Source organism: Salvelinus namaycush, chromosome 13 (genome assembly GCF_016432855.1).
Source record: "Salvelinus namaycush isolate Seneca chromosome 13, SaNama_1.0, whole genome shotgun sequence".
Lineage (NCBI taxonomy): Eukaryota > Metazoa > Chordata > Actinopteri > Salmoniformes > Salmonidae > Salvelinus > Salvelinus namaycush.
Window position 1 is genome coordinate 18540853 of NC_052319.1, and position 16474 is coordinate 18557326.

The following is a 16474-nucleotide window of genomic DNA, read 5'->3' on the forward strand; positions in this document are numbered from 1 at the left end:
CCAAAACACTCTTCTGATGTTAACACACATGCCGTTAACAAATAGAACTGTAAAAATATCTGAACACTATGAAGTGGATATCAACACACACACACACACTCAATTACATGCCCGCTTACACATACGGACTTACACACACACACACTCCTGATCTCACTATCTTCTCTCACTCTCCTCTTCTCGCCATCTCTCTTGTCTTGTCGAGAACTGTTCTATAATTAATATGTTTGTCTCTTATATATTTGCCTACAAGTTCATATATGTTTACAACAAGCAAGGGGAAGATATCAGAATAGGGGCATGGGAATAATAACATATTGTACGGAATACATTTGTACTGTAGTGAAGCCGTCTCTAGAGTAACGCAAGGTCTCTTTCATGATTATGTGAAACATGAATTGCTATGGAAATGCTGGGATGTGTTTTTCAATTATGTTAAAGGTAATTATGACGCAACTATGACAGTGATACGATATGAATTACAATTATCCTCATGAATATTAAGGCTATACGCACTACATGTTACACACAGACACTCAACCATGCAAATTGGCGGAGTTATTATTTATTTGGACAGCACGCATTATAGTCGTACTCGTATACAGACATTGTACACATTCTCACTAAATCACAGATATCATACACATCAACCTACTCAGATTTACTACACATAACATCATGTCTTAATTTTCTAACATCTGTGGCATTGGCTCACAGGCAAACAGGCAGGGGATTAAAACAAATATTGCTGGAAGCTATTTCTTGAATTCTAAATATCAGACATTTGAAAGCTCTAATTTTTTTGGGGACCGTCATAATACCTCTAATGGCAGTAACTTTACAAGCACTAATTATGGTCAATTTAGACTGAGAACAGTATCTAGTTATGGTAAGGGGTGAAATAAGTATAGCCAGTTATAATTATACCGGTTTAGCAGATTATAAAAAAAGATCAGTCTTTGTGGCTAAAAGAAAAGGAATATACTGTTTACAGGAAACTCCCTCTACATCCTTAGATGAAGTTGTGTGGAAAAAGGAATGGGGTGGTGAAATAATTCTGTCATGGACAAAGGACGCCATTCAATTCAATATTCATCAATAATAAAAATAAAAAAAAAGCAGTTTCTGGCTAAAAAGAGACTAGACTAACAAGGGAAATCCATGAACTAATAGTACATGTAGATAGCAATAAAAACGATACTACATAGATGCAAAATAAGTTAGAGGAAAAACAAAAAGAACATGAGGAATTTATTCAAGAACAATCTAATGTAATCTATTAGAAAAATGAACAAAATTCTTCCTGAATCTCCAATACAGGAATGCTAACAAAAATAATTTGCAGAAACTCATTGCTAAAGACAGAGTCATCTATGACTCTCCAAATGATATTTAAACTTCACTAGGATAGGGGGCAGCATTGGGAAGTTTGGATGAAAAGCGTGCCCAGAGTAAACTGCCTGCGACTCAGGCCCAGAAGCTAAGATATGCATATTATTAGTAGATTTGTATAAAAAAAACACCCTGAAGTTTCTAAAACTGTTTGAATGATGTCTGTGAGTATAACAGAACTCATATGGCAGGCGAAAACCTCAGACAAATCACACCAGGAAGTGGGAAATCTGAGGTTTGTAGTTTTTTCTAGTGATTGCCTATCCAATATACTGTGTCTATGGGGTCAGATTGGAAGCCCTAGGAAGTGCACTAGATGTCAACAGTCTTTACAACGTTGTTTCAGGCTTCTACTATGAAAGGGGAGCGAATAAGAGCTGTTTGAACCAGGGATCTGGCTGAAAGCGGAATCGTCCGGTTGGAATATTATTGAAGATTTAAGATAAAAACATCCTAAAAGATTGATTATATCCATCGTTTGACATGTTTCTAATAACTTTAATGGATCTTTTTTGACTTTGTCTGGACTTAGTACTCGCGCCTCGTGCATTTGGATTAGTGATCTAAACGCGCTAACAAAAAGGAGGTATTTGTACATAAATGATGGACTTTATCGAACAAAACAAACATTTATTGTGGAACTGGGATTCCTGGGAGTGCATTCCGATGAAAATCATCAAAGTGAATATTTATAATGCTATTTCTGACTTTTGTTGACTCCACAACTTGGCGGGTATCTGTATGGCTTGTTTTGGTGGCTGAGCGCTGTACTCAGATTATCACATGGTGTGCTTTTGACGTTAAGCTTTTTTGAAATCTGACACAGCTGTTGCATTAAGAAGTATATCTTTAATTCTATGCATAACACTTGTATCTTTCAAAGTTTATGAGTATTTCTGTAAATTGATGTGGCTCTCAGCAAATTCACCGGATGTTTTGGAGGCAAAACATTACATTTACATTTAAGTCATTTAGCAGATGCTCTTATCCAGAGCGACTTACTGAACATAACGCTGAGATTTGTTGTAAACTGAGATTTTTGGATATAAATATGAACTTTATCGAACAAAACATACATATATTGTGTAACATGAAGTCCTATGAGTGCCATCTGATGAAGATCAAAGGTTAGTGATTAATTTTATCTCTATGCTTTTTGTGACTCCTCTCTTTGGCTGGAAAATGTCTGTACGTTTTTTTGTGACTAGGCGCTGACCTAACATAATCGCATGGTATGCTTTCACCATAAAGCCTTTTTGAAATCAGACACTGTGGCTGGATTAACAAGACGTTTATCTTTAAAATGGTGTATAATAATTGTATGTTTGAGGAATTTTAATTAAATGAGATCTGTTTGAATTTGGAGCCCTGCAATTTCACTGGCTGTTGGTGAGGTGGGACGCTAGCATCCCGAACGATCCAATAGAGGTTAAAAGAGGAAGCTAAATATTTTAGGCAGATGTTCTCTTTTACCGTAATCTTCATTCAGTGGGAGAGGATGAGACGTAAGGAATTCTTTCCAAATAATATTAAAAAATTAAAAAAATCTACAGAAAGATCAGTGAGATCTTTTTGATATACTAAAAGCTCCATTGTTAGATTGTTTTAACTACTCCTATAGAAATGGTAGTCTGTCAGGTACTCAGCAGGAAGGTCTGATTTCTCCATTATTAAAACACCCAGATGGCAAATAAAGACCCGGTCTATCTAAAAAAACTGGAGGCCCCTTACACTTCAATGTTGTGATGCAAAAATACTAGCGAAATACATAGCAGAATTAATAGGGTTTTAATCAGGTATTGTTCATCCTGATCAGAAAGGACGATACATTGGAGATAATATATGACAACTACTAGAAATAATAGAACATCATGAAACATCTAAGAAGCCAGGCCTGGTATTTATAGCGGATTTTGAAAAGTCATTTGATATAGTAAGACTGGATTTTTTCAATTTCGGTGATTCTCTTATAAAATGGGTAAAAATAATGTATAGCAACCCCAGGTATAAAATAGTAAATACCGGCTACTTCTCAGAGAGTTTTGAATTGTCAAGAGGAGTTATCTATTTGTTATGGCCATCGAAATGCTATCCATTAAAATCAGATCAAATAACAACATTAGAGGATTAGAAATCCAAGGCTTAAAAACAAAAAGGTGTCCATGTGTGCAGATGACTCACGTTTTATATTAAGTCCTAGATCAAGTCAAAGTTTATTTGTCACGTGTGCCAAATACAACAGGTGTAGTCCTTACAGTGAAATGCTTACTTACAGGGTCTAACCAATAGTGCAAAAAAAGTATTAGGTGAACAATAGGTAAGTAAAGAAATAAAAACAGTAAAAAGACAGTGAAAAAAAGTAGCGAGGCTATATACAGTAGCGAGGCTACATACAGACACCGGTTAGTCAGGCTGATTGAGGTAGTATGTACATGTAGATATGGTTAAAGTGACTATGCATATATGATGAACAGAGAGTAGCAGTAAAGAGGGGTTGGCGGGTGGTGGGACACAATGCAGATAGCCCGGTTAGCCAATGTGCGGGAGCACTGGTTGGTCGGGCCAATTGAGGAAGTATGTACATATGTACATGAATGTATAGTTAAAGTGACTGTGCATATATGATAAACAGAGAGTAGCAGCAGCGTAAAAGAGGGTTTGGGGGGCACAATACAATGTCTCATTGAAGATATAGGTAACTTTTCTGTACTCTGAACTACAACCTAATTATGATAAGTATACAATATTACATATTGGATCTTTAAAAAAAATAAAGATCCATTGCCTTGATTAACTCAGTCATATCTCAGTTTACTCACTTATGGCGCTGCCTACCCCTGATAATTCGTTTTCAAATCATATGAGAAAAATATTTTGCTTTATCATCTGGGACACTAAACCAGACAAAATACATTTTTTAATTTTTGATGTACCGATTCCATGGTATGAGTTGATATATAAAACAATGCAAGATTCAAGACTTCGTGCTTTTCAGCTAAAAATGATTATATAGAATTCTTGCCAGCAACAAAATCTTGAATATTTGGGGCATAAAATCGTTGAAGCTCTGCAGAGTTTGTCGTGAGGATACAGAATCAATAGACCATTTATTTTGGTATTGCCCTCAGGTAGCCTGTTTCTGGTCTCCGGTTCAGGAATGGCTGAAAATGCATAGCATTGATCTAAAATTTACCCTAGAAATAGTACTGTTAGGAGATCTGGAGAGAACGGGTCAGTCAATTACTAATATTCTTATTAAAAGTGATTATCTTCAACTCGCAATCTGTGGATTCTATTCGATTAGATTGAAATTGTACGTTAAACATCACAGCATAGTTGAAAGATATATGTTGCATAGAAATCCGAAGATGGTGGCCAGCAAAGAGAAGTGGGAAGGGCTGAGGGAAGCTGAGGGTTGGGATGTGGCATTGGAGACAAGTGGGAGTGGAGTTGCTGTGCGGGAGATAATGATGGTCAAAGATAAAAGTCAAAAATAAAGTCAAAATAAGTGTTTTTACAGCTAATGCTGGTTTGCCTGAAGCTGATGCTGTGCAGGTGTTTGTACACATATCCACTCATTCAAATAAACACATACAAGAACACACACATACATGTAAGTGCCAGACATGCACAGTTGGCATTGTTGTTATGATTTTAGTTGTCCTTGATGTCTTTGTTTTTGTTGTTGTTTTTGGCATTGTTGTTTGCTGTTTTTTTTTCTGTCTTTTTTCCTCTTTAGTTCATTCTCTTGGTTGTTGGTGTAAAAGTAGATCAATTAATAGAAAAAGACTCAAGTAAAATCCCCCAGTAAAACACTACTTGAGTAAAAATCTAAAAGTATTTGGTTTTAAATATACTTAAGTATCAAAAGTAAAAGTATGAATAATTTCAAATTCCTTATATTAGGAAAAGCTGATATAATTTATGAACGAAGCATGTGCTTAGTGAGTCCACAAGATCAAAGGCAAATGACCAGGGATGTTCTCTAGATATGTGCGTGAATTGGACCATTTTCCTGTCAAAATGTAACAAGTACTTTTGGGTATCAGGGAAAATGTATGGAGTAAAAGGTATATAATTTTCTTTAGGAATGTAGTGAAGTAAAAGTTGGCAAAAATATAAATAGTAAAGTACAGATACCACAAAAAAATACTTAAGTGGTACTTTCAAGTATTTTTACTTAAGTAGTTTACACCACTGTCCATAGGTCATCTCCGTAGACTGTCCGAAGCTGGTGCCTTACAACTGTAGACTTATCAACTTAGGATAGTGCCCTAAGCAACACACCACTAAGTATGACTACCCTAGATATGACAGACAAAATGTTATGATAAAGTAATTTAAACCACAAGCAGGGACGTATAGAGGAAAGTCCAATTAGATGATGACGGTGTGGTAAGTACACTACCGTTCAAAAGTTTGGGATAACTTAGAAATGTCATTGTTTTTTGAAAGAAAAGCAAATCTTTGGTCCATTAAAATAACACCAAATTGATCAGCAATACAGTGTAGACATTGTTAATGTTGTAAATGACTATTGTAGCTGGAAAGGGCTGATTATTAATGGAATATCTACATAGGCGTACAGAGCCCCATTATCAGCAATGTTCCAATGGCACGTTGTGTTAGCTAATCCAAGTTTATCATTTTAAAAGGCTAATTGATCATTAGAAAAACCTTTTGCAATCATGTTAGCACAGCTGAAAACTGTTGTCCTGATTAAAGAAGCAATAAAACTAGCCTTCTTTAGACTAGTTGAGTATCTGTAGCATCAGCATCTGTGGGTTCGATTACAGGTTCAAAATGGCCAAAAAAAGCGTCCCACCTCTTCAACAGCCAGTGAAACTGCAGGCTGCCAAATTCAAAACAACAGAAATCCCATAATTAAAGTTTCTCAAACATACATGTATTTTACACCATTTTAAAGATACACTTGTTGTAAATCCAGCCACAGTGTCCGATTTCAAAAAGGCTTTACGACGAAAGCAAACCAAATGATTATGTTAGGTGAGTGCCTATTCACAGAATAACACAGCCATTTTTCCAGCCAGAGAGGATTCACAAAAAGCAGAAATATAGATACATTTAATCACTAACCTTTGATGATCTTCATCAGATGACACTCATTGGACTTCATGTTACACAATACATGTATGTTTTGTTTGGTAAAATTCATATTTATATAAAAAAAATCTGAGTTTACATTGGCGCGTTAGGTTCAGTAGGTTCCAAAACATCCGGTGATTTTGCAGAGCCACATAAATTTACAGAAATACTAATTATAAATGTTGATGAAAATACAAGTGTTATGCATGGAATTTTAGATGCACTTCTCCTTCGAAAAAGCTTTACGGAAAAAGTAAACCATGCAATAATCTGAGGTCGGCGCTCAGAGCCCTATCAAGACAAAAATATATCCGCCATATTGTGCAGTCAACAGAAGTCAGAAATAACATTATAAACATTCACTTACCTTTGATGATCTTCATCAGAATGCACTCCCCCAGGAATCCCAATTCCACAATAAATGTTTGTTTTGTTCGATAATGTCCATCATTTATGTCCAAATTCCTCGTTGTTCTAGCGTTCAGTACACTTTCCAAACTCACGACGCGCGGGGCAAGTCCAGCGGAAAGTACGGACGAAAAGTTAAAAAAGTTATATTACAGTCCGTAAAAACATGACAAACGAAGTATTGAATCAATTTTTAGGATGTATTTAACATAATTCTTCAATAATGTTCCAATCGGAGAATTCCTTTGTCTTCAGAAGTGCGATGGAACAGAGCTCGCTCTCACATGAAAGCGCATGGTCAGCGCATGTTCAGGTCATGGTAGACCTTACTCAATCCCCTCTGTCGGCCCCACTTCACAGTAGAAGCATCAGACAAGCCTCTAAAGACTGTTGACATCTAGTGGAAGCCTTAGGAAGTGCAACATGACCAATATCCTACTGTATCTTCAGTAGGAGCGGAGTTGAAAATCGACCAACCTCAGATTTCCCACTTCCTAGTTGGATTTTTTCTAAGGTTTTTGCCTGCCATATGAGTTATGTTATACTCACAGACATCATTCAAACAGTTTTATAAACTTCAGAGTGTTTTCCACCCAAACTAAAAATATGCACATCTTAGCTTCTGGGCCTGAGTAGCAGGCAGTTTACTCTGGGCACGCTTTTCATCCGGACGTGAAAATACTGCCCCCTACCCCAAAGAAGTGAATCTCTTGGGTAGGGGGCAGTATTTTCACATCCGGATGAAAAGCGTGCCCAAAGTAAACTGCCTGTTACTCAGGCCCAGAAGCTAGGATATGCATATAATTGGTAGATTTGAATATAATTTCTAAAGTTTCTAAAACTGTTAAAATAGTGTCTGTGAATATAACAGAACTGATATGGCAGGCGAAAACCCGAGGACAAACCATCCAAAATAAAAAAATTCAGCCTACCACTGTTTCCAATGGCTTTCATGTTTATTATGAGGCAAAGTCCTCCCAGATTGCAGTTCCTAGGGCTTCCACTAGATGTCAGTCTTTAGAAAGAGTTTCAGGTTGGTTTTTGGAAGAATGAGCTAGAAGTTGTAGTTTTTCTAAGTGGCTCCCATTTTGGCTATAGTGTTTCCATGCACGTGGATGAAAGCGCGTTCTTTGTTATTTATCTCCGGTAATGAACATAAAATTTAAGACAGAATAGTATCATTTATTTACGTATTAGGGTACCTGAGGTTTGATTATAAACGTTGTTTGACTTGTTTGGATAAGTTTATTGGTAACGTTTGGGATTCATTTTGTATGCATTTTGAAGGAAGGAAACCGGTGGATTATTGAATGAAGCGCCCCGGCTAAACTGAGTTATGGATACAAAGAAGAACTTTATCGAACAAAAGGACCATTTGTCATGTAACTGGGACTTTTTGGAGTGCCAACAGAAGAAGATCTTCAAAGGTAAGGCATTTATTATATCGCTATTTCTGACTTGTGTGTCACACCTGCCTGGTTGAAAAATGTTTTTCATGCTTTTGTATGCGGGGCGCTGTCCTCAGATAATCGCATGGTGTGCTTTCGCCGTAAAGCCTTTTTGAAATCTGACACAGCGGCTGGATTAACAAGAAGTGAAGCTTATTTTGATGTATAATACTTGTATTTTCATGAATGTTAAATATTTATATAATTTGAATTTTTCGTTCTGCAATTTTACCAGATGTTGACCAGGTGGGACGCTACCGTCCCACCTGCCCATAAGAAGTTAACTGGTCAGTCAATTCTTGTTCTGAGAAATGAAGGCTATTCCATGTGAGAAATTGCCAAGAAACTTAAGATCTCATACAACGCTGTGTACTACTCCCATCACAGAACAGCGCAAACTGGCTCTAACGAGAATAGAAAGAGTGGGAAGCCCCGGTGTACAACTGAGCAAGAGGACAAGTACATTAGAGTGTATAGTTTAAGAAAGACGCCTCACAGGTCCTCAACTGGCAGCTTCATGAAATAGTGCCCACAAAACACCAGTCTCAACGACAACAGTGAAGAGGCGACTCCGGGATGCTGGCCTTCTAGGCAGAGTTGAAAAAAAAAAAGCCATATCTCAGACTGGCCAATAAAAAGAAAAGAGATTAAGATGGGCAAAAGAACACAGACACTAGAGAGGCACTCTGCCTAGAAGGCCAGCATCCCGGAGTCGCCTCTTCACTGTTGACGTTGAGACTGGTGTCCGAAACTGGTTTTATTGCTTCTTTAAAATCAGCACAAGTTTTCAGCTGTGCTAACAATTTCAAAAGGGTTTTCTAATTATCAATTAGCCTTTCAAAAAAAAAAAAAAAAATATATATATATATATATATACATATATACACACACACATACACAGTGCCGTCAGAAAGCATTCTGACCATTTACTTTTCCACATTATTACGTTACTGCCTTATTCTAAAATTGTATTTAATCTAACTCAGCAATCTACACACAATACCCCATAATGAAAAGCGAAAACAGATTTTTCAAAATGGATGCAAATGTGGGGATGGTGTATTAATAATAAAAATAAAAAGTATTCAGACCCTTTGCTATGAGACTCAAATTGAGCTCCGATGCATCCTGTTTCCATTGATCATCCTTGAGAAGTTTCTACTACTTGACTGGAGTCCACCTGTAGTAAATTCAACTGATTGGAAATGATTTGGAAAGGGACATACACCTGTCCATATAAGGTCCCCCAGCTGACAGTGCATGTCAGAGCAACAACCAAGCCATGAAGTCGAAGGAATTGTTCGTAGAGCTCCGAAACAAGATTGTGTCGAAGTACAGATCTGAGGAAAGGTACCAAAACATTTCTACAGCATTGAAGGTCCCCAAGAGCACAGTGGTCTCCATCATTCTTAAATGGAAGACCTTTTGAACCACCAAGATTCTTCCTAGAAAATGTGCAATCGGGGGAGAAGGGCCTTGGTCAGGGAGGTGACCAAGAACCAGATGGTCACTGACAGATTTCCAGAGTTCCGATGTGGAGATAGGAGAACCTTCCAGAAGGACAACCATCTCTGCAGCACTCCACCAATCAGGCCTTTATGGTAGAGTGGCCAGACAAAAGCCACTCCTCATGACAGCCCGCTTGGAGTTTGCCAAAAGGCACCTAAAGACTCTCAGGCGATGAGAAACAAGATTCTCTGGTCTGATGAAACCAAGATTGAACTCTTTGGCCTGAATGCCAAGCGTCACGTCTGGAAGACACCTGACACCATCCCTATGGTGAAGCATGATGGTGGCAGCATCATGCTGTGGGGATGTTTTTCTGCGGCAGGGACTGGGAGGCAAAGATGAATGGAGCAAAGTACAGAGAGATACTTAATGAAAACCTGCTCCAGAGCGCTCAGGACCTCAGACAGTGGCAAAGTTTCACCTTACAACAGAACAATGACCCTAAGCACACAGCCAAGACAACACAGGAGTGGCTTCAGGACAAGTCTCTGATTATCCTTGAGTGGCCCAGCCAGAGCCACGGACTTGAACCTGATCGAACATCTCCGAAGAGACCTGAAAATAGCTGTGCAGCAACGCTCCCCATTCAACCTGACAGAGCTTGAGAGGATCTGCAGAGAAGAATGGGAGAAACTCCCCAAATACAGGTGTGCCAAGTTTGTAGTGTCATACACAAGAAGACTCGAGGCTGTAATCACTGTCAATGGTGCTTCAACAAAGTACTGCGTAAAGGGTCTGAATACTAATGTAAATGTGATATTTCCGTTTTTTATAAATTAGCAAAAATGTCTAAAACCCTGTTTTTGCTTTGTCATTACGGGGTATTGTGTGTAGATTGAGGGATATTATTAAATTGTAGAATAAGGCTGTAACCTAACAAAATATAGAAAAAGTCAAAGGGTCTGAATACTTTCAGGCACTGTCATTCTGAGCCTGAGACTCCCAGACAGTCACTCACCTCTCTACCGGTCATTAGAGGTCAACTCCAGAGCAGGGGAGCCATGCCTTTAGTAAGTTAATACAATAGCAGGCTCAAGAGGAGAGAATACACTTGACTCAGCGTTAAGAGGGCTCAGAGAGCACCCGTGCACAAACGCACACGCACACTAAAATGACTGCTCAACAAATAAAATATGCCTCCTTTCGAGTGACTGGCTGACAGCACTGCAGAAAGATAGAGAGGTGGCTCCTAAACACACCACATCCAAATTCATAACATTACCTCTTCTCTTGGTATTTTAATTCGAGCCGGGAGAACCTGTGGGTTTTGCCAACATCACCTGTGTAGTAGAAACTCTAAGGATAATTTATCTACGAGTCATTCCGCAATTAATCACCATTATCATTCCCACAGGCTGTGAATTTAAAAAGAGTCAACTGCTGAGGCTGGGCGGTCCTCTCAATCGTGCTCTGAGGCACTGACACAGACTGAATGAGGAGCTAGTATTAGAGGGCTTTTCACACTGCATGATCTTAGCCCTGGGCTTAGTGCAGAGAAGATTATTTAGGTCCTCCCAATCGGAATCTTTTCAACCAAAAACTTCATAGACCTCGAGGAGTGCGGGCCTGCCAGCAGAGGGACATTTTGGAGCTTGTCGTACCAAAGTACAGCATGAAGGTAATTGTTAAATCACCCCTCGAACAGGGACTATGGAGGCACCTCAATGTTCCAACCCATGCAAGGTATTGAGGAGCTTGGCTCTAAAATAGTTCAGTTAGTGGATAGCATCTCATTTCATCATCTCCATGCTAGATCAAGCTATCAAACAGAGATGAGCATTACAGGAGCCCTGCTGACACAGAGATATTACAAAATGGTAAAGGCTCTCTTTAAAAACAAAAAAGGTCTGAGAAAAAAAAATGCAGCAGATGTGAGGAAAGTGTGGCAAAACATTACAATTGCACTGCATTGCACATGCATGTTGCTGTGCCGACCCTCCTGAGCCTGGACAGGGCAGGCTAAACGCATGGGGCAGCTAGCCAAGTCTCCTGGCTCGACAGAGGGAGAACAACAGCTATCCTACTCACTCCCCAGCTAAATCACACTGCCCTCTGTGACCTCCAAACAGGCTGTCTTTGAATACCCCGGAATAACACTGCTTTAATGGTGACAACCAACAGTGCAGTATCAGAGAATCTGCTGATACTGCACTTTATGAAGGCTAAAGGAAGGAACTGAGCTCATTTAGCAAGAGAAGACATGGAGGTGCCACATACCTGAAGAAGGGTGGGTGTGTGCGCGTGATGAAATTTACACAAGCAGGCACACACACACACACACACACACACACACACACACACACACACACACACACACACACACACACACACACACACACACACACACACACACACACACACACACACACACACACACACACACACACAGTTAGGAGAACAAAGTCTCCTATGGCATGAATAATTCCAGGCTGCTCCAGTAACAGTACGACTTCAGACTACAGTATACAGGACAGGTATGCACTAGGCAGCGCTCCAAGACAGGACCTGCCTGGGGAATAATGATGCCTGCCTGCCTGCCATCCTGCTGGAGACAGCCTGCATTTAAATACAGGGAACAACCACTTAGACTAGAACAGGACGCGCTGTCACAGACGTGATCCAGGACTCTCAATTACCTTCCTGAGGAGCAGAACTTTTGCCTGGAGAGCAGTTCTATAGAATACTCAATAATACGTGTGTACTAGTACAGCTTGTCATTGGTGTGAGCTACAACTTTGGATAATGGTGACATCTGTTCTTTCTGACTATTTCTATTTTTATCAGTGTGATACTCAGCTGGCATGGAGTTTATGCCCTTTAACAGCATTGCAGTCTGCAGCAATTAGAGAAATCGCTGATGTAGTCCATCTTAGACTTGAACTCCTGACCTCACTGATCCAGTTTTACTCTGAGGAGGTCAACGGTTTGGAGAATACAATTACTTAAGCACTGCCACTTATTAAGAGCCTACTTCTAAAGGTTGACTGAAGGGATTAGAAACAGCTTCCAGACTGTCATCATACCTTACTATCCTAGTAACTAACCTACTAGATGTAGGTCTACATACACACAGGTTGGCTATTAGTGAGATGGGGGCTGGTGGGGTCTTACCTGGAGAGACAGCCAGCTGAAAGTGATGTAGCTTGTTCTCATCAGGGAAGCTGGCTTTACACGTACCTAAGGTTGGGAGGAGGTGAGAGAGAGGATAAGGGCATATCTCTCAGTTGTTAATAGCTAACATTTACAGTTGAATTGATATTTTCTGGGAAATGTACATAGTTATCTTAATATATTTGAATCTGTGTGTACATTATAAATCTAGGTCTACACTATATCTTTGTAATCTCTATGTTATGCTTATACAGTACCGGTCAAAAGTTTTAGAACACCTACTCATTCAAGGGTTTTTCTTCATTTTTACTATTTTCTACATCGTAGAATAACAGTGAACACATCAAAACTATCAAATAACACATATGGAATAACGTAGTAACAAACTATTGAACAAATCAAAGCATATTTTATATTTGAGATTCTTCAAATAGCCACCCTTTGCCTTGATGACAGCGGTGCACACTTGGCACTCTCTCAACCAGCTTCACCTGGAATGCTTTTCCAACAGTCTTGAAGGAGTTCCCACATATGCTGAGCACTTGTTAGCTACTTTTCCTTCACTCTGCGGTCCGACTCATTCCAAACCATCTCAACTTGGTTGAGGTTGGGGGATTGTGGAGGCCAGGTCATCTGATGCAGCAATCCATCCCCCTTCTTATTGGTCACATAGCCCTTACACAGCTTGGAGGTGTGTTGGATCATTGTCCTGTTGAAAAACAAATGATAGTGGGACTAAGCCCAAACCAGATGGGATGGCGTGTCGCTGCAGAATGCTGTGGTAGCCATGCTGGATAAGTGTACCTTGAATTCTAAATAAAATCACTGACAGTGTCACCAGCAAAGCACCCCCACACCTTGTCCTCCATGCTTTACAGTGGGAACAACATATGCAGAGATCATCCGTTCACCCACACCGCGTCTCACCAAGACACGGCGCTTGGAACCAAAAATCTCCAATTTCGACTCCAGACAAAAGGACACATTTCCGCCGACCTAATGTCCATTATGTTTCTTGGCCCAAACAAGTCTCTTCAGTAGTGGTTTCTTTGCAGCTATTCGACCATGAAGGCCTGATTCACACAGTCTCCTCTGAACAGTTGATGTTGAGATGTGTCTGTTACTTGAACTCTGTGAAGCATTTATTTGGGCTGCAAATTCTGAGGCTGGTAACTCTAATGAACGTATCCTCTGCAGCAGAGGTAACTCTGGGTCTTCCATTCCTGTGGCGGTCCTCATGAGAGCCAGTTTCATCATAACGCTTGATGGTTTTTGCGAATGCACTTGAAGAAACTTTCAAAGGTCTTGAAATGTTCTGTATTTACTGACCTTCATGTCTTAAAGTAATGATGGACTGTCGTTTCTCTTTGCTTATTTGAGCTGTTCTTGCCATTATATAGACAGGTCTTTTACCAAATAGGGCTATCTACTTTGTCACAACAAAACTGATTGGCTCAAACGCATTAAGGAAAGAAATTCCACAAATTAACTTTTAATAAGACGCAACGTTAATTGAAACGCATTTCAGCTGACTACCTCATGAAGCTGGTTGAGAGAATGCCAAGAGTGTGCAAAGCTGTCATCATGGCTATTTGAAGAATCTCAAATATATTTTCATTTGTTTAATACTTTTTTGGTTACTACATGATTCCATGGGTTATTTCATAGTTTTGACATCTTCACTATTATTCTACAATGTAGAAAATAGTCAAAATAAAGAAACCATCCATTTTCCAGTGGCTCTTAATCTCCCCCTGGTGTTCAGACAGGAGCACTACAGCCGAGCCATCCACCGCTGCCTGCACCTGCCTCTTCAGTTACTAATGAGCCATGGGAACATCAAACACATTCACATGAATCCGCAACTTTTTTTATGTTGCACTGCATACACTTACTAGGAAGGTTGGCTTCAAGTTCTGCAACTTCTGCAATATGAGAGAGAGAGAGAGAGTCGTCAAACTAAAACTAAGAATCCTGATTGTGTGGGTAGCTAGGAGAGCGCAGTCAGTGGTGTGCACCAAATCCTAAGGGAACAACACATCATATCCCACGCTCCCTTCCCTTCTCTCTCAGACCTGTGTTGTTGGAATGCTACAAACTTACTAGAAAACACCCGTGCAAAAAAGTTACCTTATCATTCATAGGCTGAATGTGTGACTGAAACAAATATTATGAAATGGTAGCTACACAGTAATTATTGACCTTATAAATCAGGTTGTAAATAAATCAAAACAAAGACAATATGATTGATAAACCTGCAGAAGGTTCAGCAAATCATTTGTACCACAGTCAGGTTGTCTACAGTTTTAAGTCTTCATGTCACGTGCACAAGTACAGTGAAATGCCTTTCTTGCAAACTCCAAATCCAAAAAAACAGTAATCAATATTGCACTAAACATTAGGAAAAACAAAACAAGCAATAAAAATAAGAACACAAGTAAGTAAGTATATACAGGGTCAGTTCCAGTACCATATTTACAATGGGCAGGGACACTGGAGTGATGGAGGGAGATGGAGGGAGATGTACAGTACAGGGGTGAGGTGACTAGGCATCAGTATATACTGTATGATAAACAGAGTAGCAGCAGTGTATATGATTGTATGAAAAGTTGAGTATAAATGTAAACTCAGCAAAAAAAGAAACGTCCTCTCACTGTCAACTGCGTTAATTTTCAGAAAACTTATCTGTATATATTTGTATGAACATAACAAGATACGACAACTGAGACAAACTGAACAAGCCTAGCCCTCCCTTACCCTCCGATCCAACAGGTTCCAGACGTTCTCAATGGGATTGAGAGCCGGGCTCTTCGCTGGCCATAGCAGATCACTGACAGAATGAGCAGTATGGCTGGTGGCATTGTCATGCTGGAGGGTCATGTCAGGATGAGCCTGTAGGAAGGGTACCACATGAGGGAGGAGGATGTCTTCCCTGTAACGCACAGCATTGAGATTGCCTGCAATGACAACAAGCTCAGTCCGATGATGCTGCGACACACCGCCCCAGAACATGATGGAGCCTCCACCTCCAAATCAATCCCGCTCCAGAGTACAGGCCTCGGTGTAACGCTCTTTCCTTCGATTATGAACGCGAATCCGACCATCACCCCTGGTGAGACAAAACCGCGACTCGTCAGTGAAGAGCACTTTTTGTCAGTCCTGTCTGGTCCAGCGACGGTGGGTTTGTGCCCATAGGCAACGTTGTTGCCGGTGATGTCTGGTGAGGACCTGCCTTACAACAGGCCTACAGCCCTCAGTCCAGCCTCTCTCAGCCTATTGTGGACATTCTGAGCACTGAGGGACGGATTGTGCGTTCATGGTGTAACTCGGGCAGTTGTTGTTGCCATCCTGTACCTGACCCGCAGGTGTGATGTTCGGATGTACCGATCCTGTGCAGGTGTTGTTACACGTGGTCTGCCACTGCGAGGACGATCAGCTGTCTGTCCTGTCTCCCTGTAGCTGTCTTACACGGAACCCAAACCGGCTGTGCGCGTGTGCCA

The 16474-nt window shown here is 40.1% G+C and overlaps 1 protein-coding gene across 1 annotated transcript in view; it reads right to left on the bottom strand.

Moving 5' to 3' along the window:
- LOC120058312 (NEDD8-conjugating enzyme UBE2F) overlaps positions 1–16474 on the bottom strand; it is a 97390-nt gene that overhangs the window by 72060 nt on the left and 8856 nt on the right. The window contains exons 3-4 of the mRNA XM_039006880.1: positions 14870–14899; positions 12975–13040 (exon numbers count right to left, since the gene is read on the bottom strand). Coding sequence (XP_038862808.1) covers positions 12975–13040; positions 14870–14899 — 96 coding nt within the window. The remainder of the gene's footprint in view (positions 1–12974; positions 13041–14869; positions 14900–16474) is intronic.